Raw genomic sequence first — 24,883 nt, 5'->3', positions numbered from 1 at the left:
AAATTCAGTTCAAGGTGTGTGGAGTTTGCATTTTCTCTCTGTGTCACCAACCCAAAGACCTCCGTGGAGGAAGGTAATGGGACACCACTTCCATACCTTCATTTTACAAAGGAAACTACGCAAGAGGTCGCTATAAAAAGATGCCTGCGGGGCTGCACTTGCTCTGTTGTTGCTTTGCACAAGAGTGTGAACTAAGCAATGTAACAGTTTTCACCTGTTTAAAGAGCTGGGATCCTTAAATTGGACAATTTAAGTGGAGCACCTTGCATAGCAGGATTCAAACAGCAACTTCTTGTGCCTAACCCGTACCTATTGTACTATATAGTTGCACTGAATGGTGTCACTAAGAAGCTGCACACTGAGTGAAAAGTTGCCATTTTAGGAATTTGTGAAAGGCAACCTGTGGGTTGTTGTCATGCTGTCTCAGTATTTTCTCTTGGGCTGTTGACAGATCGCAGCCTCGTATGGGAACGTTGTGTGTGTCTTTGAACCCGTTCCTCTTTCGGACCCGAAGGAAAAGACACCACCGGTATGTTCTTTTTAAGATCAATCATTATATTCCCTATGCATGTTGTTAGCAGGGTTTGTTTGTGTTGCTGGCACTAAAGATATTGCAGAGTTTGTGACTGCCGGTGGATCTGTTACTGATAATTAGTCCATTTGTTTTGATTCAGACATTTCGCTGATTTTTGTCTTGTAGAAGCTGAACTATCAGTGGCAGAAAAGCGGACAGTTCATTTTGGATTCTGCTGCGCTCAACCTAGCATGGGACCCCTCAGGTGGAAACCAATGAGTCCTTTTATCTCTATAAGCACAAATGCAATGAACTCCTGTCTCTTTTCCAAAGTTTCAAAACAAAACTTTTTTTTTTTCCTTTCTTTTTTTTGGATGCAGGTACATATCTTCTGACTGGATCCACTAGTCTCCAGTTGTGGTCCATTGACCGCGCCAGCGTGAATTCTGAAGCAAAGGAGTCCTTGAGTTTTGAAATTCCCCGAAGCTCCTGGAAATGTGTCTGGCAATGCAAGTAAGATACCGACAGAATGGTAGCTTTAGTAAGGGTTAGATAATAGCAAGGGTCCATAAATGATTTCTTGATTTTTCGTTTCATGAGGTTGCTTTCCCTTATGATGCATCACATTTGGCAGTGATGTCACATTAATTCCCACCTGTACTGAACATTGTACCTGCAGAAGCTTCAGATTTTTTGTGCTTGTGTTTGATTTTTACAGTTGTTTGTTTACTTGATTTACCCGCAGCCGTGTGTTTGCTATAACCTTTGTCTACTCTGGCAGGACTGCATCCCCCGTTCATCTGATAAAGTTTTCTCCAGGCGGGGATTTCTTTGCTACAGCTGGGCAGGTGAGCAGCCTTGGTGTTTTGACAGCTTTATGGCTCTGGAACAGCCCCTGCAGGTGCATTAAACCTCATAATAGCTGTAACTGACAGGTTGCACAGTTATGTACATGTTCACATGTAAGATCATGGCATTCTTGTATTTTTAATGTCCCTCACTTATGTAGGTCTTGTAGAGTACACACACTGGAAACCATGTTCATCATAGTTGTTCTTGAGAATCCACAAGAGGGAGGAACAGCATGCAGGGTTCCCCTGCAGGAAAGGATGTGCTGTTCTGCAGACAAAATGCCCATCTAAATGCAAAGTGCTACAAGCTTCAATGCATTCCTGGAATGCAGATACTCTTTAGGTCTAAGTTCAGCAAAACCAAAGATTTTTTTTGTGTGTGTGTTGAAGTTCATGGTAATCCTTGGACTTTCACTTACGGTCTGTGTAAGGGCACAAAAATTTCAAAATCAGATTAAATGTTAAGTTGTATAATCATAAGTCAATTTGTAAGCCAGTGAATTTGCCAGTGTTTGCAAGGGGAAAAAAAAGAGCGTTTTTATGGCTGATTATGAACACTTTATGCCACTGAAGCACGTGCTTCCCGTGAGTGAGGACTCTGAGAGTAGTGCAAAATGGTGACATGGTTTATACTGCATGGACCTGTTTGCTCTTCCAACTGTCTTTAAAGTTACCTTTCCTGAGCTGCGGTCCCTGCAGCCCACGATTAGAACCAGTTCTTTAAATAGTGCTTTTTTTATTCATAGGCCATCCCCTCAAGCCACTTGGCTATTTGGATTAAAAAATTTTGAGATCTTGTCAGCGGGCCAAGATTGGTTTGAGCTGAAACTGTGTTACGGAAAAGTCCCTTAATAACAAGACCCTTATTTCTGCATTTGTGAGAGGGTGGTGAGCCCCCTGAGAACCCTGGCTAATGTTCCTGCAGGACGACTGCTTGGTCAAAGTGTGGTACAGCACCAGCCGGTGGCAGTCAGGCGGAGCCACGTTGTTCACGCCCCCAGAGCCGTTTTCACATGGTGAGATGGACTTCTCCTTCATTTACCTGGCCCATCCACGGTCCGTCACTGGTTTCTCCTGGAGGAAGACGAGCAAATACATGCCAAGGTGAGGATGAAGAAATGCCTGGGTCTTGGTCACACTTGAGGTTTGCCAGCAGAGGGTGTAGTCATAAAGGAACCTAATTTTGGCCTGAATGATTCAAAGCTCCTCTACCTTTGCAAATAGGATTTAAGGCTTGGCTTTCTGTGCAGTTATAAATAAACTTTTTGATATACTGATTATTTTGTGATTTTTTTTTAAATTACTTATCTACAGCCATGTATAACATGATTTTCTCACTGTGGCACGCGCACACACACACACACACACACACACACACACACACACACACACACACACACATTTTCAGAACCGCTTGTCCCTTACGTGGTCACGGGGAACCGGAGCCTACCCGGCAACACAGGGCGTAAGGCCAGAGGGGGAGGGGACACACCCAGGACAGGACGCCAGTCCGCCGCAAGGCACCCCAAGCGGGACTCGAACCCCAGACCCACCGGACAGCAGGACTGCAGTCCAACCCACTGCGCCACCGCGCCCCCCCCCTCACTGTGGCAAATTTACATTATATTGTACTCACAACCTTAAGCTGTATAGTTTGCTGGGTATTTTTTTGTATCAAAAGAGGGATCTGAGAGATCACCTGCTGAGATGAAAGGAGTAACCCCCCCCCCCCCCAAATAGTATAAGCAAGTGCATTGTTTACATAGTACTTGTGTAGCTTAGACTCATTCTTTCTCCGGGGGGGGGTGGGGATGTTACTGTGCGAGATATAGGAATGTGGAAACAGAAGGCTATTGTATGTGTAAACTCTGAGCCTGTCTTGTGCCAAAGAACCTCAGTAATTGCAAGACATTGGCATGCATCATTTAAAGAAAGCATCTGTGTCACAATTAATTGTAACAGCATCTTGCTTAATGCGGAGCTGTGTTAGAATGGGGTCCAGTTGGATGTGAGAAGGATGGAGTGACGCATGTGTCTGAGAGTAGCACTGGTACTTCCAAATTTATACATTAACACCGATTAACATTTCCAGGGGTTTAAGCCACTTTATTATGTTGCAAAAAATAGGCAGCATTTAATCTGAAAACAGCCAGTATTGGGCAAATAATTGTTCAATGATAAAGTAACAAAACCGTTTAATACTTTCCTTTAATCTTTATCAGAAACAAACTATGACAATGTATCATCAGTACGGTTTGTGTAATGTAGAGTTTAGGGAAAATCTGCTACATTTTTTTTCTGTAGTGGTTTTTTGTTGAGCCAGTACGTTGTGGGAAAGGAAGCCGACTGTATTTTAATCTCATTGTGAGTATGTGTTGATGGTGTTTTTTTTTTTTTTTAGTTTTATTTATTATTTAATACTTGTATAAGACCTTGTGAAATACAGCCTGTTGTTTCTTTGGCATGTGCATGGCTGTAAAGCCAAGTTTTGGGGTCAAAAACCAGTGTTAAGGGTCATGTGTGCAAAAGATTCAGTAAGTTGTTTCGGTCTGTTCCAGCTTGAAGAATTGTTGTAGAATTATGGACATAATTGTCACTAATGTCCCATAGCTGCTGGTGGTCATGTATGTTTATTAATTTAGCAGATGCTTTTTCCAAAGCAACATACAGTTCATAGGAAACAAAAGTGTGTTACACTGATAGCAGAGGGATGGAGATGCAGACATGAGATTTGCAAAGTACAATCCCTTCGTCCAGTCCCACCATTTAGCAGATTTAGAACCAGGCTATATAGGGAAGGATACAAGTCTTAGGGACACCTGCATTGGGTTAACATTAATTCTTCTCCGCATCACTTCTGTTTGCAGTATGTTAAACGAACGTGAAATAAGTACATTGGTAAACTCACTGTAACTCACTAGACCTAACACTTTGAAATGAACACCTTGATTGTTTTATAAAGTGGTTTTAAAGACCAGCTTTCACACTCCAAGTGGGGGGAAAATACCCCAGCCCCCCATCCTTTTCATCTTTCCTTTATGTATATGACCGCCTACTACTGCAGTCACCGAGGCAACTTCTTCACAGTTGCCATGGATAAGAATTAAAACCATGAGGACACATCAGCAAACTCCCACCAGACAGAAACCGCCCCCTGTTGTAGGAGGAGAGAGTGAGGATGTGAACAGTTGAATTTTTAAAAAAATTTCACACTTTTTAAAAAAAAAAAAAAATGTAGAAATTTGGTTTCTTCACCAAGGGCCCAGCAGAACCCTCCTCGTGGGTTTAAATCCAGTGCAAAGTCCTATTCTGTGTGGAGCTGCCATGGCTAACTATTCTTCATCACACCTGCAAGGACCTGGACAAGTGCGGAGAATGCATTTCAATACGTCAGTGCACCTTGCTGTTTAAAACATAGCTTTTTTTTTTTTTTTTGTCAGGAGATGGCTAATTGTACCCAGCTTAGCACGATGAAGTAGATAACTTTTGTATGGTGGATAAGTTTTGAACAAGCAGAGAATATGTAGACCTAAAGTTCAAATGCATCAAAGAACAAAGTTAATCAGTTAGGAAAAATATATCTTCCAGGTTTGTACTAGTTTTTAAATGAACCCTGTCACTGGACTCGCTCAGACTGACCTCATGCTGTACTGTTAACCTTCTGCTAACTCTTAATTGACTCTTCAAGGTCGTGGTGCTCTGGTTGGCCCACCTGTCTGTCGTACACGTCACTGACCATCATTCGCTCCCGCAGGGGTTCCGTGTGCAATGTCCTGCTGACCTGTTGCAAGGACAGCGTGTGCCGCCTCTGGGCTGAGACCCTGTTGCCAAGCGATAGCGTGCTGTCACGGCCAACCCGCAGCTATGGCAACAACGCAGGAGTGGAAGCGCATCGATCTGCAGGCATCACCGAAAAGCTGTCCTCCAACATCCAAACGCAGAGCAGGAGCACCCTGGAGGTAAGAGTCACATCTCCCGTCTCAAAACTTGGCTTAATCTCCGCTGGGTTTCTGCACTTGTACTCTTGTTTAACATGAGCAACTTCAGTGAAACATCTGTGTGTATAAGTGGTTCGAAGTGTGTGCTGTGTAAGTCACTTGGGGTGGAAGTGTCAGATATAAGAACAAAAACATCAACAGGAATGGAACTGTAATAAAATGGGTCAGAGCAGCTCTGAAGAGAATCCCTCTAGTGCAACATCAGTATGTTGCCATGCTCGCTTTGACAGGTACGGTCAACCAGGCTCCTGCAGGGCTGACGCAGGAACTGGGCGACTAGTGTCTCCTACAGGCTGGTCACGTCGCAAGATGAAGCCTGCAGCCCTTAGAGAAATAAGCTGGTGGTTGGCATCCTGTCTTCACCACTCACAAGCTGGACAGGTGTCAGGTTTCCAGTTGGAGACATAAAAATTAGGTAACTGACTTCTCTTGAATGGAAGAGAAAGGGATAATACACCATTAATGAACTATTTAAGGAAGGCTAGGCTTCACCTGCTGGTGGTCGGTATTTAAAAAGGGAAAACATGCCATGTCCTTTGGGCTTTTATGTTGTCCTACGTAGGTTATCTGAATTACTCGGCTCATTCAGCGCTCTCCACACTTAAAATCTGCTTTAGTGCAAGTCAAATGTTTCACATTTTCATAACACTTCATCTCCTACTGTTTAATGTATGGTTTTGAGAAAATCTATTGCCCTTCGTGGGATAGCACAGCAGTGATAATGAATGAATTGAGCACTAAAATGCAGGGCGGCTGTCGCAGTTATTATATTGCACCTTTGTCGAAGTAACACCCACACCGTGTCCTCTGACTCACTCTTCCACGGCTGTGCCTGGCTGCCAAGCGAGAGGCTGTGAGGAGGGTTTCGCCCTGAGTGGGAAGAGCCTGCAGGAATGTGAATATATCTTCATCATATGGTTAATTTTTCTCAGAATTCAACAGCAACAAATTCAGTCTTTCTCATAAGAGCTGGTGTGCTTTTTGTTTTTGTTCCCCCCCCCCCCCCCCCTGTTTTTTGGTGGTTTATTTTTGTGCAGCATTTCAGTGACACGATGTTTTCAGCAGGGAGGGTAATAGTTAGAGCCGTTGCCTTTGGACCCAAAGGTCGCAGGTTCGAGCCCCCATATCCGGCTGTAGTTCCCCTGAGCAAAGTATTTACCTAAAATTGCTCTACTAACATTACCCCATGTGCTAAATAATTGTAGGCAGACTAACATTGTGAGTCGCTTCGGAGAAAAGCATCAGCTAAATGAATAAATGTAAATGTAATAATCACACGGATGGTTTCTGAGGGGCATTGGCAAGGGGGTCCGAGTGAGGTACGCTTGAGAAACATGATGTAAGTTGTGATGGGTTGAAGTGTGTGTGTGTCTGTGTTAGGGTTGCCATCTGTCTCGTACAATACGGAATCGTTCCGTATTTAAGGGATAAAAGTTGCGTTCCGTATTAAAACCGTACGGAATGCAGTTTGTTGTCCCATATTTTAACCTTTTGCACCCAAAGACATTTAAAAGTATTTGTTATATACATTTACTGCATACATAAACTTCGCAGTTTGCATAAAAGTGTTAAAAGATTAGGAAAACAAATAGCAAAAATGGATGTGAAACAGAGCTGTGTTGCATGTGTGAGTCCGACTGTTGTTGGGCATTGCTACGTTACCTGGATGCTACATTTGACAATGGGACCCCAAGACGGTCAAGGCAGGTAGCTACTAACTAGATGTCATCATGGCTACTAATAGGCTACATGGAGAGGATATTCTCCATAATGAAAAACAAGTGGAGTGACTCTAGGAACAGATGCTCTGTTGAACTCATGAAAAGTGAGCTGTTTGTGACCATGAACTTTAATAAACCATGTAGTGAATTTTACAAAACTGTACTTCGGGACAAAGAAATTCTTGCTGCTGTGAGAAGTGAGAAGTACTACTCATGGAAAAATAAGGAGGATCTAATAAGAAGGAAAGAGAAGGGCCTTTTTTGATTGCACTTTAACCTGTCAGAATTGCACTTTTGTTCATAAAAATTTGTGAAATGCAGTCTACTTTCAATCAGTTGCTGTGCTTAAAGATGAGTTAAGCTTATCAAAGCATGTGCTTTTCGTTGATGCAAATTTCACTTTTTTTGAATTTGTGTCTGTTCATTAAAGTTTAAAAAAAAAAAAAAAAAAAAAAATCACTCAGAAGGACTGTGAGTCTGTTCCTCATCAGTTGTGTAACAAATATTATAAATGGCCTAGGTAGATGCTATAGTGTTATGTGTGAGACTTTAGCATGACAATTCATTTTTTACAGCTGACATGTCAGTGAGTTAAAAGCTAATTAAATGTGTCTCATTAATTTTAGTATTCAGTCAAGCAGACACTTCTTTTTTGCACATATCCATTTGCTACAAAAAAATTCCAATTGTACCTTATTTTCCTATAAAGAACCCCAAAAGTGTCCTTGTTTTCTTCTGCAGGGTTTGGCAACCCTAGTCTGTATGTGCATGTTTATGCATGCATCTGTGTAACAAGCGTTTGTCGTTTTATCTTGTGATTATAGGTAAATGTTCCAAAGATGCTTATTTGACACCCAGCAAAAATTTTTGGATTCAGATTTTTATGTAGATGTCCAAATCCCATCTCCATACGTGTGGTATCTTTTAAAATCATAGAATGTTCTCTGTTAAGGGAGTTGGGGCTTAGGGTTGAACCTTATAGTTTTGGGCGGTAGATTTAAAAAATGTGTGTGCTCTTCAGTAGACAAGAATGAATGGTTGTGTCTCAAGAGGATATTTGGCCTTGCTTTGAATGCATTCTGTATATTCTGTAGAAATAGAGGTGCCCCTCTAACTTCAAATATAATGACTCTTACATTTAATGTAATAAATACCCATCCGTCCATCCATCTAAGCATTAACGTTATGCCCCCTTCTGCTCTCCATTGATTTCAAGATCTGTGTTTGTTCTCGGCTCCTTAGTTGAACCTGAAGGACACCTGGAGAGGTCCAGAGAGAAGCCTAGGCCAGCCTGCACACACAGGCTTCCTCCCACACCAGCAAGACCGGCACCAAGCCCATCGGGCCAACATGACTCTACATGCCAATGCGCTCTGCCACTTCCACATTGCGGCCAGCATCAACCCTGCCACAGGTGAGTGTGATTTGACATCAACCTCAGCAACAGTTCCACCATAAACTGGTCCATGATGAAGCTCAGCAGTTGTACCATTTTGTTAGGCCAATGGTAAAGCTCCACATCGGTTTTTTGCTGCATTGCGATTTGAACATTTCACTGTGACGAATGTGTATGCATCACGTTAGCCAGATATTTACAAGTAGCCCAAAAAAAAAAACACTGGAAGAGTTGTGACACAGAATCTTAGAGCTAGCGCAATATGACATCCATTCTAGCCATCCATTGCTGTGTTCATGATGAGGAGGACGTTATCAGTTAGCGACATGGCATTGTCATGTGTTGCAGACATTCCGCTTCTCCCATCCATCTCTTCTCTGAGCACGGCAGACGATGATGAGTTGGGTGGACCTTTCACCGTGCATTGGCTTAACAACAAGGAGCTTCACCTGACTCTGGCTATGGAAGTCTTCCTGCATCAGCTGCGCAGTACTGTTGAGCAGCAGAGCCAAGAACAGGCCAGCCAGTCAGATGAGGGTGAGGGAGCAGCACTTGCAGGCAGACAGTTGTTGACACCTGAATGATTGCTACCTTTTTATTCCCTCACTGGGGTCTGCCTGTTAACACTTGTCGAGTGAAGTTTGACAGGTGAGTAACGGCCTGTCTCTGCAGAATTTCGATCTGATGAAGACGAGCTCCCGATTTCCCCTACGAAGGAGAAGAAGGGAAAGGGACAGGGGGCTCTGATGGGCATCCCACTCCCTGCAGCTGCCGTGGACCACCAGATGGCACTCCTGCTGGAGGAATGGAACAAGGGTGCTGACATGCTCTTTAGCATCCACCCCATGGATGGCTCCCTGCTGGTGTGGCACGTGGACTGGCTGGATGAATACCAGCCAGGGATGTTCCGTCAGGTGCAGGTAGGCCAGCTAACTTGTAGCCCGGCTCAGTGGCACCTTGGCAGAAATTTAGTTCATTCCCTGAGTACTTACACAAATGTTTATTCTGGCTCCTCTTGTTACAAGTAGTCAAAATGAGTTTTCAAAGATACAATTAGAAGCTGGAAAATGTGGAAAACTTCTTTGTTGCACTTATCTATTTTCAAAAATATATGCTTGAGTGAAAAGTCAGCTAGCCATAAATTGAGGGACATCTATGCTAATAAACTTTTGATTGAACAGACTTTGGCCCCAATTGCTTGTAAGGTGAGAAGGAAGTGAATGCTGCAAAACTATACTTTGAGCCAGGTTTCAGTCAATTTTCATAGTATGACAAATGTTAAAGTAGTACTCTATTAGTAGTTAAGTGGGTAGACAGAGGTTTGTTAATTTGACATGAAGTTCTGAGACTGTGGAATAAATAGGACAGCACATCTTCTCAGCTATTGCAGTCACTTTCACAGGAAAAGATTGTCCAACTGTATGGCGTCATCTCTCTCTCTCTCTCTCCCTCCCCCCCAGGTGTCATTTGTGTCTCGGATCCCTGTTGCCTTCCCAACGGGTGACGCCAACTCGCTGAGCCGCAGCGTAGTGATGTATGCCTGCAACAAGAACGTAGATCTGGCCATCCAGCAGGGTCGCCAGCAGGGGCGCCATCGGCCCACCCGTCTCCCCCACTCCTCCTCAGCGCTGATCAGCTCTGGCCACAGCAAGAACTCGGGCCTGCGACTCAGCATCTTCACACCCAACGTGCTAATGATCTCCAAACACGCTGATGGCTCACTGAACCAGTGGGCCGTCAGCTTTGCTGAAGAGTCGGCCTTCTCCACCGTGCTCAGTGTCTCCCACAAGTCGCGCTACTGCGGCCACCGCTTCCACCTCAATGGCCTGGCCTGCCACTCGCTGCTGCCCCTGCTCCTCACCACCTCACACCATAACGCGCTGCGCACTCCTGAGGTGGACCATGCCCAGAACGGCTCCTTCCCTGGCTGCCCCAACAGGTCATCTCTGGAGGCCGTCTCCCAGGACCCCAATGCCATCTACAGCGAGCTCATCCTATGGCGGGTGGACCCTGTGGGGCCGCTCTCCTTCTCAGGGGGTGTCTCTGAGCTGGCTAGGATCAACTCATTACATGCCTCTGCCTTCTCTAATGTGGCCTGGCTGCCCATTCTGATCCCTAGCCACTGCCTGGGTAAGACTTTACAGGTGGCGTATGTTATTGTGACTAAGTAGCTTCCTTTGTACCGTTGAACTGCTTTTCAAGTTCCAGTTGTATAGTATAAATTTGTGAGAAGCTGAAAACTGTAAACTAGATGTATCACTAGAATAAATATATAATGATGATAATGTAGGCAATGAATGAACGATCCAGGTGATGAATAGAAGAATTAGTAATGAATGATTGTCAGCAGGTGGCTTCATGGTCGTCTTCTAGGTGTGTATGGAAACTCGCCCAGTGCCTGCTTCATAGCTAGCGATGGCCTCTCCCTGCGGCTGTACCAGGCTGTCATTGAAGCCAAAAAACTGCTGAGTGAGCTTTCCAATCCTGAGATATCGGTAAGCAGAATCACTTCACTGTCCTTTCACATTTATGAATTCAAAAAGTAGCTTTTGCAAAAAATGCAGTCTTGAAAACAAGCTATTTGTCTTTTTAAAAAATATAACGTATACAATTTCTGTATTTTTGCAGTTTTATTAAAATTTTGTCCTGTTTTATTTTAGAAATATGTTGGCGAAGTGTTCAATATCATCAGTCTACAGTCAACTGCTAGGCCTGGATGTATCATCGCACTAGATGCCATTACAGATTTTGTACGTATACATTTCAACATTTAATTTTGGCACAAGGGTTTGAACATCTTTCCCTGTGTATTATTGTACAAAATAGCTTAAGCATATAAATAATTTAGTAAATAATCTTGTGCATATATGACCATTTTCATATATCCGGTATAGTTCGCTAGGGTGCATCTCTGCAGGGATTTTACTGAGCAGGATATTGTCACCAAGCTAAACTGTGTTGCACATACACCTATATCCATGTGAAGTCTGTTTATAGACAAAGTCTTTGTCCTGTCAAAGTCCTCTCCAGTTTGTCATAAATTTAAAACCAGACAACCTGAACAATTCATTCTTTGTGTCTGTCCATTTATACTTAAGACTTTATACTGCAGGTCACAATGATCACATGAACCACGCATGCTTAGTGTGTAAATAATTTTGTTTCTGTGAGGAAAGACACTTATGTTTGGACACTTCTGCATCATTTTGTTACTTTTTTAAATGGCAGCAATGGCAATCTCTGTGTCTTGCTGTCAACATTTTATCTGAGTCTTGCTGTTTTATCTTTAAGTGTCTTTTTGGTTCCTCTGCAGCAAGGGAAGAAGACCCAGCTGCTGCACGTGTTTGAAGAGGACCTAATCTTGAGTAATGAGACCCCTGACCCCAGCATCTCAACTTCAGGCCGCATAGGTATGCTGCTACCGCCTCACCTTTTTGCAACCATTTCTGGGGTGGGTTGTTCTGGGGTCTTGTTGGGGTTAGGTGAGGTTCATTCCAAGATGCGTAACCTTTGTTTCCTGTGTTCTTCCTTTTCCTAGCCTCAGGTCAGTCTGGTTTCTCTGCACGGTTCTTCCTGGTGGTGATGGAGTGTACGCAGAGTGGACGAAGCCTGCTACACATGTGGCACCTGCAGCTGGCTGCACAGCAGGTCATCGTGGGTATGTAGTTGAACCACCACCTATTCCCAGAACTAAGGCTTCCTCTGCTCTGATCAAGGTTTCAGGTTCTTTTTATGTGCCATTTTATTATTTTATGACAATTCCACACTTATAAAAAGTCCAAGAGGGAATGATGAAATGCAGTTACTGCTGAACTGTAGTGCAACAGTACACTTGACGTAATTTCACAAAACAAACGGTTCAGTAACAAATAGTTAGCAGCCAATATAAACCAAGATTTAGGTGGTATAGGTATATTTTGTGCAGATAATGTACTGTTGAGGGGAGGAGGGATGACAGAACTCAAGTGATCATGGTTTAGCTTATGTGAATGTCTGAGACCGTATATCTCATAAGTGTCTCTGGAAAGAAGGTAATGATTAATGATGTCACATGTTGTTGGCACAAAGTCACAATCTTTGTTTTGGTCAAATTCAAAAACCTTGAAAAGCCAAGTCCACTATACTTGGGTAACCCAATACTTCTGCAACTTTTGCAAAAACAGTGCAAGTTTTGATGACTTTATTCACTGATCTTCTGAAGTAAGACATCTAGGCCTCTCTTAAAAATATATTCACGATTTGTCCTGCTATGTTCTAGCACAGCTGAGTAACTTCTTTATTTTCCTATGGTGGCAGATGAACCCCCGGTCTCCTCCAATAGGGATAGCACAAACAGCTCACATTTCAGCTTCTCCCCGGAGAGGCTCAGCACCCTGAAACCTGTGTCTAGCACATCAAACCTGCAGACAGCCTGTCGCCTCCAGCTGGTCTCCCACAGGGTGTACAGTCAGGAGCTGGAGCTACCAGAGGGCGTGGAGGTCATCCAGGTCACCCCCTCGGCAGGTCAGAGGAATTTGCTGAGCGAGGCAGCGCATCTCTGTTTTTGACACTTTTGCTGTTGTAGCACAGGTGTGCGCAGTTTAAAAATGTTTGATTGGGACTTCTCATTCCGTTGATTACAGGGCATCTGAGCTCTTCCTCCTTACAGCCTTCGAGCCGTGCTCCTTACCTACTTGCAACTTCCTGCTCAGACCACAAGGTGAGGTTTTGGCGATGCCGAGTGGAGCTTGGCGACCCAGCGTATGTATGGGAGGAGTGGCCTCTCCTGGTGCAAGCAGGCTTGGACAGCGGCAGTGCCCTTAATGTGCCGGGGCGGCCTCTTCACGTGAGCTGCTGCCATACCGGCCGTGTGGCGGTGGCTTACCGAAGGGATCCTTCCACATCGCTGGGCCTCAGGGACTCTTCAACATTGGTGAGCATCTTTCAGTGTGAGTCTACTGGCGGGTCGCAGTGGCTGCTGGAGCAAACACTGAGCTTGGAGGACACAACTCCAGTGCATCCTGACAAGGTGACAAATAGGCACGGGGTCCCGGTGCTGCACAGTAACCAAGAGATGATCATGCAGACAGAGGTAAGCCCTGAGTCCAACACCAGGAGTCTGGTCCACCTGGACTGGGTCTCCAGGGAGGATGGATCACACATCTTAACAGTGGGCAATGGGTCCAAGCTGCAGATGTATGGACTGCTGTCTGGAAAGCCTCCGGAGCTGGGGCTGAGAGAAGGATGGAGGGAGGGCTCCTCACAGCAGAACTCCTCCCGACTGGTGCTTTTACGTTGCGTGGACTTGGTGTCCTCGGTAGAGGGGGCCCTGCCCATCCCTGTTTCACTGTCCTGGGTGAGGAACGGCATCCTGGTGGTGGGCATGGACTGTGAGATGCACGTCTATTCCCAGTGGCAGCCCCCAGCACTCGCCAAGCCCCCATCGGTGGCAGGTGATGTGGACACAGGTAGTGTGATCTCCCTCATAGCTGCAGTGCGCCAGGGTCCAGAGGAGGCGCAAACTGCCCCACCACCCAGACGGAACCTGACCCGGTCCATGACTAGCCTCGCCCAGAAGCTGAGTGGAAAGAGAACGGCATACGACCTCCCACCGGAGATGGAGGATTGCGGGTTGTTTGAGGCAGCACACCACCTGTTCCCAACCCTCCCACAGTACCATCCTGTGCAGCTAATGGAGCTGATGGACCTGGGCAAGGTACGCCGGGCCAAAGCCATTCTCTCTCACCTGGTCAAGTGCATCGCGGGTGAGATCGTGCCGCTTCAGGACAACTCAACTAGCCAGGAGCGTCGGCTTCGCTCGCTCTCCATCAGTGCAAGCGGCAGCACTGCGCGTGACCCCAAGCTCTTCAACAACACTGAAAACCCCGACTACACTGAGATTGACTCTATCCCACCCCTGCCCCTCTATGCCTTACTGGCAGCTGATGAGGACAGCTCTTCTAAACCTAAGGACAAGGCACCCGTCACCTCTATGGGAAGCACAGCTCGCGGCTCGTCAGAGCAGACTGACACTTACAATGAGCTCTTCCAAGACAACAGTGTGGTGAGCGAACTGGATCCCCTGGACAGTGACCAGGAAGACAGCGGACCCAAAGTAATCGACCTCTCTCAGTACGGTCCCACATTCTTTGGGCCAGAACACACCCAAGTTCTGTCCAGCCATCTCCTGCACTCCAGCTTGCCGGGCTTAACCCGCATGGAGCAGATGTCCCTCATGGCCCTGGCCGACACCATCGCCACCACCAGCACTGACATTGAGGAGAGCCGAGAGAAACACAAAGGTGAAAACTTTGCCATCACACGTTGGTCCTTCCGGTGGATGTTTGTGCTCATTTCTTGCTAAGCATCAGAGTCTGTTTGTCCATTTGGTAGGTGGAGAGACCCTGGATGAATGTGGACTGAAGTTCCTCCTGGCCGTGCGCTTACACACCTTTCTGCTCACATCCTTACCGCCAGCCCACCGCGCACGACTCCTTCGTCAAGGTGGGCCACAAGGCAGCTGCTCACGGCAGGCTCCCACTTTAAGCAGGATGTGGTTCACTTCCCATTTCAGAACACTCACCATGATTTCTCTTTGACTTATGAATTGACTTGCTTTTAAAATCCAAATTTGGCCTCTCTATGACCTTCCTGTGACCCTGCAGGCCTATCCACGTGTCACTTTGCCTGGGCCTTTCACTCCGAAGCTGAGGAGGAGCTCCTCAATATGCTGCCAGCCCTGCAGAAGGGTGAGCCCACCTGGCCGGAGCTGCGGGCCATGGGTGTCGGCTGGTGGCTACGCAGCACCAGCAAGCTGCGCAGGTGCATCGAGAAGGTCCGTCTACACACTGCCCAGCTCCTCTAACACCACTGGCTCAAACGCTTGCATTGATACCTATAGAAACAACCTTAGTGTCATTTGTGGTCATAGTGAGCATATTTTGGGTCATTCCCACAGTAATTTCACCTCGCTTTGTGCAAATTTTTTCATTTGAACTGCTCCTATTTGCTTATTTCAGATGAGAACTGAAGTGACCAACATCTACTTGATCTTGTTTTTCATGTGTGTTTTGCACCACAGGGTGCAACTTTATAAGTGTTTTTTTTTTTTTTTTTTTTTTTTTAAATCCGTTTCTTGCAGTTTAATTTTAATATTTGTAGAAAGTATAAAAGGTGCCCCGTACTTCAGATGTGATTTCAGAGTAAGCAGCATAGCCTTGAGACTATGTCCTCCTTTAATACAGGTAGCAAAGGCAACTTTTCAAAGGAACAACGATCCCCTGGATGCAGCCATCTTCTATCTGGCGCTGAAGAAGAAAGCAGTGGTCTGGGGATTATATCGGTGTGTGCTGGAGAATGTTAATTGCAAAATTTTTTTTTTTTTTTTTGTTATCTGTTGCATGTAAACTCAAATAGCACACATGGCAAAAAGACATTTCCCAGTGTGTTTCCCAGCTCATCTTTTGATGAGAAGTTTAATAAGAGTCCATCTCACTGCATGCAGGTCCCAGAAGAACGCCAAGATGACAGCATTCTTCAGCAATGACTTCAACGAGGACAGGTGGAGGAGGGCAGCCTTGAAGAATGCCTTCGCCCTTTTGGGGAAACAGCGGTTCCAGCACTCAGCTGCCTTCTTCTTGCTGGCTGGCTCCCTGAAGGATGCCGTGGAGGTGAGTGCCACCACGGAGTCACGACTCCAGCAGCCGCAGGCTGCAGAGCTGTCCAGCTTGGCTTGACCAGAGATACCACTCCTATCAGCACACTGCTTGTACTTGACCAAAATCAAAAAAGGAAGTTTCTTCAAAAAATATTTTTGACTGTTTCCAGAGGAATGGTTGGTCATGCTTTTCCATGAGTGCTGATTTTCCTTGTTACCCTTCAGTGTAAACTACATAATAGGCTCTCAGTGCTTGGTCACAAGTGGTAGTCCACTGCAATAACTCATCCAGCTAAGATGTGATGTGTTTTGAGGGAAACAAAAACCACAAACATTTTCCTTGATTGCATAACCCTCAGTGTTACAGGCACCCTGCCTGTTGTACTTGCTGCCTAATGAAGCACATAAGAGTACCATAGTCATTAGAACTTCTCAGTTGAAGGACCTAGGTTATAATGCCACTTCCCACTATAGTATCCTTGATCATGGTATTTACCTTAAATTGTTCCAGTAAAAATTAATAAATGATTGTAAATTCCAAAATTGGGTCACAATTCAACAGGTCTGTCTGGAGAAGATGCATGACCTCCAATTGGCACTGGTGATCTCCCGACTCTACGAGTCAGAGTTTGAGGCCTCCTCCACCTACAAGCTCATTCTGCAGAGGCACGTTCTGGGTCGTGAGGCCCCTACTGAGATCCACCAGGACCCTTTCTTGCGCAGTATGGCCCATTGGATTCTGGAAGACTATGGCTTGGCCCTGGACACCCTGCTGGTGCAGCCAAGCCCACAATCTGACATGATCCCAGGTGAGTGGCATGAAAATTCTCTCATCTGACAGCAGTGTTCAAAGTCACTCTGATATCTGTGGTGCAAGCAAAAAGTAGGCATTAGCGCTAAGGGCCTGATGATCATTTTCTTTGAGTTACAGGTCATTTCTGATGATGTAACTTGTGGCTTTGTTGATAGTTATGGTCCATTGTGAATCTTTTATTCTTTTAAGACATTCTTCACTGTTGATCCAAGTAACACACCAATTCTTCCTCTTCCCATTTCTTTAGGTAGCATAGCCATTCTGTCTCCAGGTCACCCTGAGGTCTTCAACTTCTACACCTACCTACGTACACATCCTTTGCTGCTGCGGCGGCACTTCCAGTCCTCTGAGTCAAAGTCATCCTCCAGGGTTGGCCTGAGTGCGGAGGGCAGGCTTGCTGACTCAATCAGCCTGGTGGAACGTAGACTATTTTTCACAGCCGCCTATGCCCATTTTCAGGCTGGCTGCCCTATGCTGGCCCTTGAGGTCCTCTCCAAGATGCCCAAGGTGGTAAGAAAGTCCAAGCTGCCACTGAGCCAGGAGGACCCAGTTGTTTCACCCGGTACCAGAGACTCCCTGCTATCTGCAGATGCCAGGCAGGATCGGGCCTCGGACTTGGACTGGTCCCACCCAGTGGTCAACGGGTACGAGTCAGTCTCAGACGGCCTGTCCAACAGCCAGTCTGACTCGGCACTCAGTTTTGACTGGAGCCAGCCCTCGTTGACTATGCAGGATGGGCCCTTGGAGCTCAAGTGGGACAGCGAGTCGGAGGACGAGGAGTCTGGGCTGGCCATGAAGAACATCCACATGGAGACCGCTATCGCTTCCAAAGACATGACAGATTCCTCTTCGCCAGCGGAAACAGGCAGTGGTTTCACGGACGCTGATATCGTCGCTCCCTCAGAAGACATCCTGACGGCTCAGCTGAAGTTCATGGCTTGCCTAAAAATTCTTACAACTGAATTACGGACGCTGTCAACGGGCTATGAGCTGGACGGCGGCAAGCTGCGCTACCAGCTGTGTCACTGGCTGGAACGCGAGGTGGCAGCACTCCAGAGCAGCTGCGGCTATAACGCCGATCTGCAGGGGGTGACAGAGGGAATAGTAGGCGACTCAAGTTGCGACGGGCCAGTGGAGGAAATGGAGAGTGGGACAGGAACAGCAGGCGGATTTGCAGAGCTACAGAGGCGGCGGCGACACTGGCTTCGTCAGAACCAGCCACTGCTGCGCATGTTCCTTAGCTACTGCAGCTTGCACGGCTCGCACGGTGGCGGCCTGGCCTCCGTCCAGATGGAGCTCATCCTGCTCCTGCAGGAGTCACAACAGGTCAGCCTTGTGACGGACTGAGATGCCCCTGATCGCACTCGCTCCTATCACACACGCCCACTGAAGGACACATTGCTCATTCATGCCCATATGCACCTCATGCAGGATTATTGTGGTTTATTTATGAAAGGGAATTGAAGTGTTTTGGGATGGTTGTTTGTTTTATATATGTAGGTCTTTGAGTAGAGTAGAAATGTACTCAGAGTTTTTTCAACCAAAAAATACCAAGGGGATCTTGTTTGATCAGAGCCCTATGGCCAAAAGTGCTTGAACAGAGGGAATTGGAATAGTAACCTCAAAATGTCAAAAATTCACGAGATATGTTTATAAACATGGAATACCGTTTAAAGCCAAATACTTTGGAAATTGCTCATATGTGCAGAGTTGCTTTTCCTGAGTTTTAATCCACAGAGATACCTTGCAAAGTACCTTTTTCTGTAATTTTTTTTTTAGTTTTTTAACCTAGTTCTTGACCACTTGCGTGTGTATGTATGCATGCCCAGTTTCAGAGTAACTGACTAGCGGACCTGCTGTGTTCTGCGCTCCACAGGAAGATCCACCAAAGTCAGCTGCTTTCAGCCTGCTCCAGCCTAAGTCCTCCATCCCTCTCCTGCTAGCCTGCACAGCCAGCGCCAAGACAGTGGTGGCCAATCCCATCGTGCACCTGAGCAACCTCACCCATGACATCCTGCACACAATCAATGCCCTGGACTCACCCCCCCACCCCAGCATCATCAACAACAAGGTCAGCCACAGTTTGAGCTTCTGCCTCTTCATGTGGGAGGATGGGAAACGCATATCTCCAAGGTCACAGGGCCTGCAAGTCTTTAAAGTCCCAAATCACCTCCAAAGTGCGTAACGGAAGTTATTTCAGCTGGTTGCGATCAGCAGAAACGGCCATCCTGGTGCTCTGGATTTCTCCCACACTGATAGTCAGACCTGTACTTGAAGTAACATGAACAGATTTGAGTCACTGTCGTGAACATGCAACGGCAGGAAAGGCTGTGATGTTGTGGACAGAAGGAGATTTTCATTGACAGCCAACGTCTCTCTCTTCCAGATCTACGTGATGCACACCCTAGCAGCATCTTTGTCCGCTTGCATTTACCAGTGTTTGTGTGATGGGCGCAGCTTCAGGTAGGTCTGTGCGCTGACCTTCCCCCATGTCCCAGGGCCCTACAGCACAATGCAGTCAGTGTTCCTGAGCTGAAGGCTCTACCTCAGTATGGTACACACGTAGAACTGCACACCTCTGTGGTATTTCACTCCTTTGTCTAGGAAGGTGTTCATCAGACCAGCTGAGATTCCATTCATTTTTTCCATTCATGTATTGTTTTACTGAGCCGTTTTATTGCAGGTATTACAGGTCATGCATGCATGGTAGTCATTATTGTAATTGTGTTTTAAAAAAAAAAAAAGGTGGAATATATGTTCCAACAGCATAAATTAGGTTTTATTTGACTGCAGATATTGATTTAACACCTGTTAGCAGTTGCAGTCTATTTTTTAAAAAAAAACAACTCTTCTGTTATGTCTAAAGTGAAGGTAGTTTGTGCTAATAAATCAAAATAGATTGCAATTGAATTTAGATCATTTTACTTGTACCTTATTGTCATCAAAAGGACACCATATCACCAAAAAAAAAAAAAAAAACCTCTTGTGATATCTGTAAGTAGCTTATCATTGTAAGTCACTTTGGAGAAAAGAAAGAATGAATAAAAAATAATGAAACTGGCCAAAGCCATTGCACAACTCTGCAAGCTGAGAGTACTGATGCTGTACCCGCAGCACATGCCCCTCGTGAGCTATGTTCCACTGCACTCCGCATGTCAACACGTGCCGTACCACGCAGCTGCCGGCGGCGATGCTGCAGTGTGTGTCACAGGTTATTGTTGTGATGATGTGGCCTCATGAGCCCGCCTTCCTAAGCAATTCCACGGAGGCTAGCTGCAGAATGAATCACTGCGTGTCTTTGCATGTCTTGTGGCTCCATTCTGCGTTGGGTTTTCTTTTATTGAGTTTCTGCATTCTCTCAGCCATTGTAATAACTCTTCTTCATGCCCTCTGGGCATCTGAGTTTACATGCCACATTTTGTATATGTTATTAGGCTGACAGTTCTGTTTTTCTGTCATGCAGTGCGGTGCTTTGTATACGTTTGTGCTGCGAAGTGCTCTGTATCAAATCTTCTGAAATGGAGCGCATACAAAAATACACTCATCTCATTGGTGTTCATCCCCTCTAATGGGAGCTTTGTTGTGATGGTCAGACAAGCCAACCATTTCACCGGGACCGTGTACCAGAGCTTCCTGCTCTCCCAGCAGCACCCGGCACGAACCGTGAGCATGGACGAGGCCGTCCTTCCGAACACGTCCCCAGCACAGTGGCCAGGTATGTGTACACTCATTACTTTGCACATGTGTGCATATACACAGACTGGACTTGTATGTACACATACATACTCATTGACAAAATGTAAAGCAGTTATGATAATCCTCCCGCTGTGCCCCCATACTGCCATTCTAGTTTGCCAACTGGGTAGCTGTAACTCCAAGGGCCATATTTGGGTCGCTGACCTGTCATTGAGATGGAAGAAAGCATGTATGTTTTTGTAAGCCCTTAATCTCCAGCCTGTACTGGGTAGGATTATATTGCAGATGTGTAAATACTGAGGGGCATTAAATCATACCACTTTCACTGTCTGCTCGATTAAGAGCAGATACTGTGTGCATTCACCAGCTTTTTTTTTTTTTTTTTTTAAAGAAAATAAATCTGCTTGTCTTTGTTTTGGGAACTTAGATGCACTCTATTCATTTTCTGATAACCGCATGAATTCTCAAATCCCTAAGGAGCCACATAACTCCTAAATAAAAAGGGTCTTGGACTGATGGGTTCCTTGATGAATAATGTGGTGGCTTTGGACCCTCCAGGTATATTGACACTGGTGCGACTGCTGAGCTCGGCGGGGGAGGAGACGCAGCCGGGCCTCACAGTCCTGCTGTGCGAGGTGCTCACAGCCGTGTACCTCAGCCTGTTTGTGCACGGCCTTGCCACGCACTCCAGCAACGAGCTCTTCCGCATCGTGGCCCACCCACTCAACAGCAAGTTGTGGGCCGCTGTATTCGGGGGCGGAGCCCGTGTGCCCATTGCAGACAAGCGCAGCCCCTTCAGGCTGCCATCTGGTGGGTGTGTCTCCCGCTTCTAAGCTGTTACTCCATTTTTGCTTCATGTGCTGTGTCTGCCCAAAGCCCCCTCAGGTGGGTGGGTACAGCTCTACGTCCAAAACTGTAGCGATATTTAACTTAATATGAGATGAGATGTGCTGAGCCCCAGGGTGCGTTTTGTCTAGCAGTCCAAAATAGAATTATGTAATTACATTTAACTTACTATATGTCTGTGCTAGGCCCCTAGCAGTGTGTCTCACAGTCCGAAACTGGGACTGGTTGTTGTGTAATTTAACTTGCTAAATGTCTGGATGCAGCCCTTGGGGGTGTGTGTGTGTGTCTCTCTCACAGTTGCAGCTGCTCTGAATGTGAATTTGTGTTTAACCTCAGGAGAATCTGGTGCAATTCAACAGTGCATTTGTTGGCATGGTCACCTAAAGTCATTACTGCCAAGGCATTTACAGAGTACATTGTATTTGAGATTTGGTACTTGGTTATATCATTTTGCCTGCATTAAACATTAAAGACTGGTGATTTTTTTTTTTTTTTTTTTTTTGGATACGGTTTTTAATGTAATGGTATAATAATTGTCGTCATAGCAGGAAGCTGGCACAGTAGCGCTGGTGCTTTACAGCTCCTGTGCTCTGGACTTGGGCACTGGTTCAAATCTAGCTGGGCCTGTATGGAGTTTGCATGTTGTCGCTACGTTTGTGTGGGTTTCCTCTGCATGCTCTGGTTCCCAGCCACAGTTCAGACATGTGTTTTGGGTGAACTGGCAATTCTAGATTGCTTGTACTGTGCAAGAATGTTTTTTTTTTTTTTTTTCCCCTCCCTCCCCCCCCCCCCCCTTCTCTGACGGATTGGTGACCCATATGGTGTCTGCCCTGCCTCAATCTATGCTTCCAACCCTATATTGGACAAGAGGTTCCTCAGTGGATAACAGTGAGAAGTAACAATAGTAATAATAACTGGATAATACCATGAATCAGAGGATACAGCTATGGCTATCTGTTTCAGGCACCAGGTTTCAATCTCTATAGCTCAACTGTCTTAAGTTTGAATATTTTCCTGTGTACAGAATATTGTGTTTTATGGCCTTGCTGATAAGACACTGACATAAGCATTACTGGAAATGAACAGTAACTCCTTTAATATAAGAAGATGCACATTCATGGCATGGTGTTTTGCATAATTAATCTTTGTCCTCAGCAGGCGACGACTTGGACAGGAAGTCCAAGCGCTTCCACTTGCGTTCATCGAGGAGCACCTCCGCAGAGAGTCCCCAGGGTCCCCCAAGCCCTGTTGTGGAGCAGGAGACCTCCATCTTCAAGGAGGAATTTGTGCCCCCTGAGCTCAGCATCTGGGATTACTTCATTGCAAAGGTACCGTCTCAGATAATCTCGTCGTGCAAATCTCAGAGCCTTCCTCAAATTCCAGAGGACATGTCCTTTATCTGCCAGACTCTGTGTTGTTATTGTAGTGGGAAATGCATCACAGTGGTTACTCCCTCAGTTTGAAGTGTTCCTGTTTGAAGGTGCTTGTTATGAGCCCTGGGGCTGCCGCTACCCTTGTATTTTTCACTTTTTTTGACTCCCATCCAAGTGACTAACAGGACTGCCAGGGCCAAAATATAGTAAATTAAGACATTGACATTAGGCAATAAACAATATCATAATCTGTGTTGTCATAACAATAGCTAGGTGTCAAGTCATTCAGTTGATGATCTTTTTTTTTCTGCACTCGTTTTAGTGTTTCTGTTAGTGTTGGATCTCTCCTTTGTGGGAGTTCTGTCATCTCTCGTGTCCTCGGCTTCATTTGTAGGGTCTTCAGACCTCATATCTCTCTCTTTCTTGGCATATTCATGTTTCTTTTTTGTTTCCCTGCCCCATTCTTTTTTACCTAAAGCCGTTCCTTCCGCCCTCCGAGAGCAGGGTAGAGTATGATTCTGAGGAGAGTCAGGGCAGTGAAGGTGAGGAAGAGGAAGAAGATATTTTTGATTCCAATGCTCTGCTTCAAGAACATTCCAACCCCAACTCATACAGGTACAGAGTTTTTACTGGCAGCATTCCCTTGCGCTGATCTGGTTCACCAGTGAACCAAAAGCTTCAAGCTTGAAATGCATAGAGATGACCTCTCCTGCAGTCCTCGGAAAATATGAGTTTTACATAAAGCTTTATTACTGGTGCTTATTTATTTAAATGTAATGATGCACTGCATTGAGTCATTTGTGAGTTGTCCTTTTTCTCCAGCTGGTGTCTAATGCGATTGGCCATGGTGCAGTTGGTGTTGGTCAACCTGAAGTCCTTCTACCCCATGGCAGGTCACGACCTTTTAGGTAATTCAACTCACGTGTGGTTGTTGAGATTGCATTTAGACCTGAAATAGGTTTTAACTGGGACGTGGTTAAGAGAGAACAAGTGAGAGATCATTTCTGTTATAACGTGTCAATCTCTAAAAGAGTTGTTGGACCATATTATATGATGATGGCTTAACTGCTGGCCTGTGTGACCTCACATCTGGACACGAGATCTGCTGGATCCATGTAGTGACAGTGATTCAGATACATACAATGTGTAGCCGAGAGGAAACAAGTTGGCAGCAAAAAAGTTGTCTGCTGTTGCTGGTTCCATTGGATTATTACTCATGGCCATTGGATTCGAGATCAATGGTTCTAATGTTGTTGTTGTTGTTGGCCTGCAGACCTGCCAGTATGCTCCCCACTGTGCCACAACGTGCTCAAGACTCTCCAACGTTGGGAACAGTTGCTGCAGAAGAGGCTAGAGATCTTTGGTGGCCCACCACTTAAGTACATCTCGACACACCCTCTGGATGAAACTCCAGCAGCGGGTCCTGCCCTCCTCCGCCACAAAGCCCTTTTTGAGCCAACTAACACCCCATTCAGGTAGTCCTCATATGAGCTCAGAAAACACATTTACATTTATTCATTTAGCTAACTCATAAATTATACATAATGTACATACATGCACATTTATCTTGAAAATTGCTTAAAATTCTCACCCTCTGCAATCACTAATATATTTGATTAAAATACCTGTGGTACACACACACACAAATGTACACAAGTCCTTTCAAGTATAATGAACATCCTGCATCTCTGATGCTTGCTGGTTCAGTCTTACAGTAGCCAAGCTTAGCCACGTCACAAAATCTGTTCTGCTGACGAGTACGATGCGGACAGGGTAGTATCCGTACAATTACATGATTATGGCTGATTGACCAGAGCATGTGTGCCCCACGTGTGCAGGTCAAGTCACCATTCGGCACTGGCAGTCCGGAGGCTGTGGCAGTATTTGGTCAAGCAGGAGGAGGTGCAGGAGACGTTCATCCGCAACATATTCACCAAGAAGCGGGATCCGAACGAGGTACATGCCGAGTGTCCTCAGCAGGACGGACACCTAGACACGGGCAGAGTGCTTAAACACACCTTATTTCAGCCTATTATGA

General features: G+C 45.7%; 1 protein-coding gene across 7 annotated transcripts in view; it reads left to right on the top strand.

Annotated features, from left to right (window-relative positions):
* The window catches only part of dmxl1 (Dmx like 1), a 38,859-nt gene that overhangs the window by 6,573 nt on the left and 7,403 nt on the right, over positions 1 to 24,883 (top strand). For all 7 annotated transcript variants that reach the window (XM_029259417.1, XM_029259415.1, XM_029259418.1 and 4 more), the window contains exons 4-34: positions 452 to 529; positions 701 to 779; positions 895 to 1,027; positions 1,296 to 1,362; positions 2,291 to 2,469; positions 5,120 to 5,324; positions 8,327 to 8,498; positions 8,829 to 9,017; positions 9,153 to 9,400; positions 9,941 to 10,610; positions 10,854 to 10,975; positions 11,141 to 11,230; positions 11,794 to 11,890; positions 12,019 to 12,138; positions 12,777 to 12,983; positions 13,103 to 14,761; positions 14,853 to 14,963; positions 15,125 to 15,294; positions 15,704 to 15,801; positions 15,964 to 16,129; positions 16,679 to 16,925; positions 17,178 to 18,256; positions 18,807 to 19,001; positions 19,317 to 19,393; positions 20,524 to 20,645; positions 21,185 to 21,436; positions 22,631 to 22,800; positions 23,324 to 23,460; positions 23,668 to 23,753; positions 24,119 to 24,320; positions 24,684 to 24,801. In XM_029259417.1, coding sequence (XP_029115250.1) covers positions 452 to 529; positions 701 to 779; positions 895 to 1,027; positions 1,296 to 1,362; positions 2,291 to 2,469; positions 5,120 to 5,324; positions 8,327 to 8,498; positions 8,829 to 9,017; positions 9,153 to 9,400; positions 9,941 to 10,610; positions 10,854 to 10,975; positions 11,141 to 11,230; positions 11,794 to 11,890; positions 12,019 to 12,138; positions 12,777 to 12,983; positions 13,103 to 14,761; positions 14,853 to 14,963; positions 15,125 to 15,294; positions 15,704 to 15,801; positions 15,964 to 16,129; positions 16,679 to 16,925; positions 17,178 to 18,256; positions 18,807 to 19,001; positions 19,317 to 19,393; positions 20,524 to 20,645; positions 21,185 to 21,436; positions 22,631 to 22,800; positions 23,324 to 23,460; positions 23,668 to 23,753; positions 24,119 to 24,320; positions 24,684 to 24,801 — 7,545 coding nt within the window. The remainder of the gene's footprint in view (positions 1 to 451; positions 530 to 700; positions 780 to 894; positions 1,028 to 1,295; positions 1,363 to 2,290; positions 2,470 to 5,119; positions 5,325 to 8,326; positions 8,499 to 8,828; positions 9,018 to 9,152; positions 9,401 to 9,940; positions 10,611 to 10,853; positions 10,976 to 11,140; positions 11,231 to 11,793; positions 11,891 to 12,018; positions 12,139 to 12,776; positions 12,984 to 13,102; positions 14,762 to 14,852; positions 14,964 to 15,124; positions 15,295 to 15,703; positions 15,802 to 15,963; positions 16,130 to 16,678; positions 16,926 to 17,177; positions 18,257 to 18,806; positions 19,002 to 19,316; positions 19,394 to 20,523; positions 20,646 to 21,184; positions 21,437 to 22,630; positions 22,801 to 23,323; positions 23,461 to 23,667; positions 23,754 to 24,118; positions 24,321 to 24,683; positions 24,802 to 24,883) is intronic.

The sequence above is a fragment of the Scleropages formosus genome, chromosome 17 (assembly GCF_900964775.1).
Source record: "Scleropages formosus chromosome 17, fSclFor1.1, whole genome shotgun sequence".
In the NCBI taxonomy this organism is placed as follows: domain Eukaryota; kingdom Metazoa; phylum Chordata; class Actinopteri; order Osteoglossiformes; family Osteoglossidae; genus Scleropages; species Scleropages formosus.
This window is presented reverse-complemented; position numbering and strand designations above follow the sequence as displayed.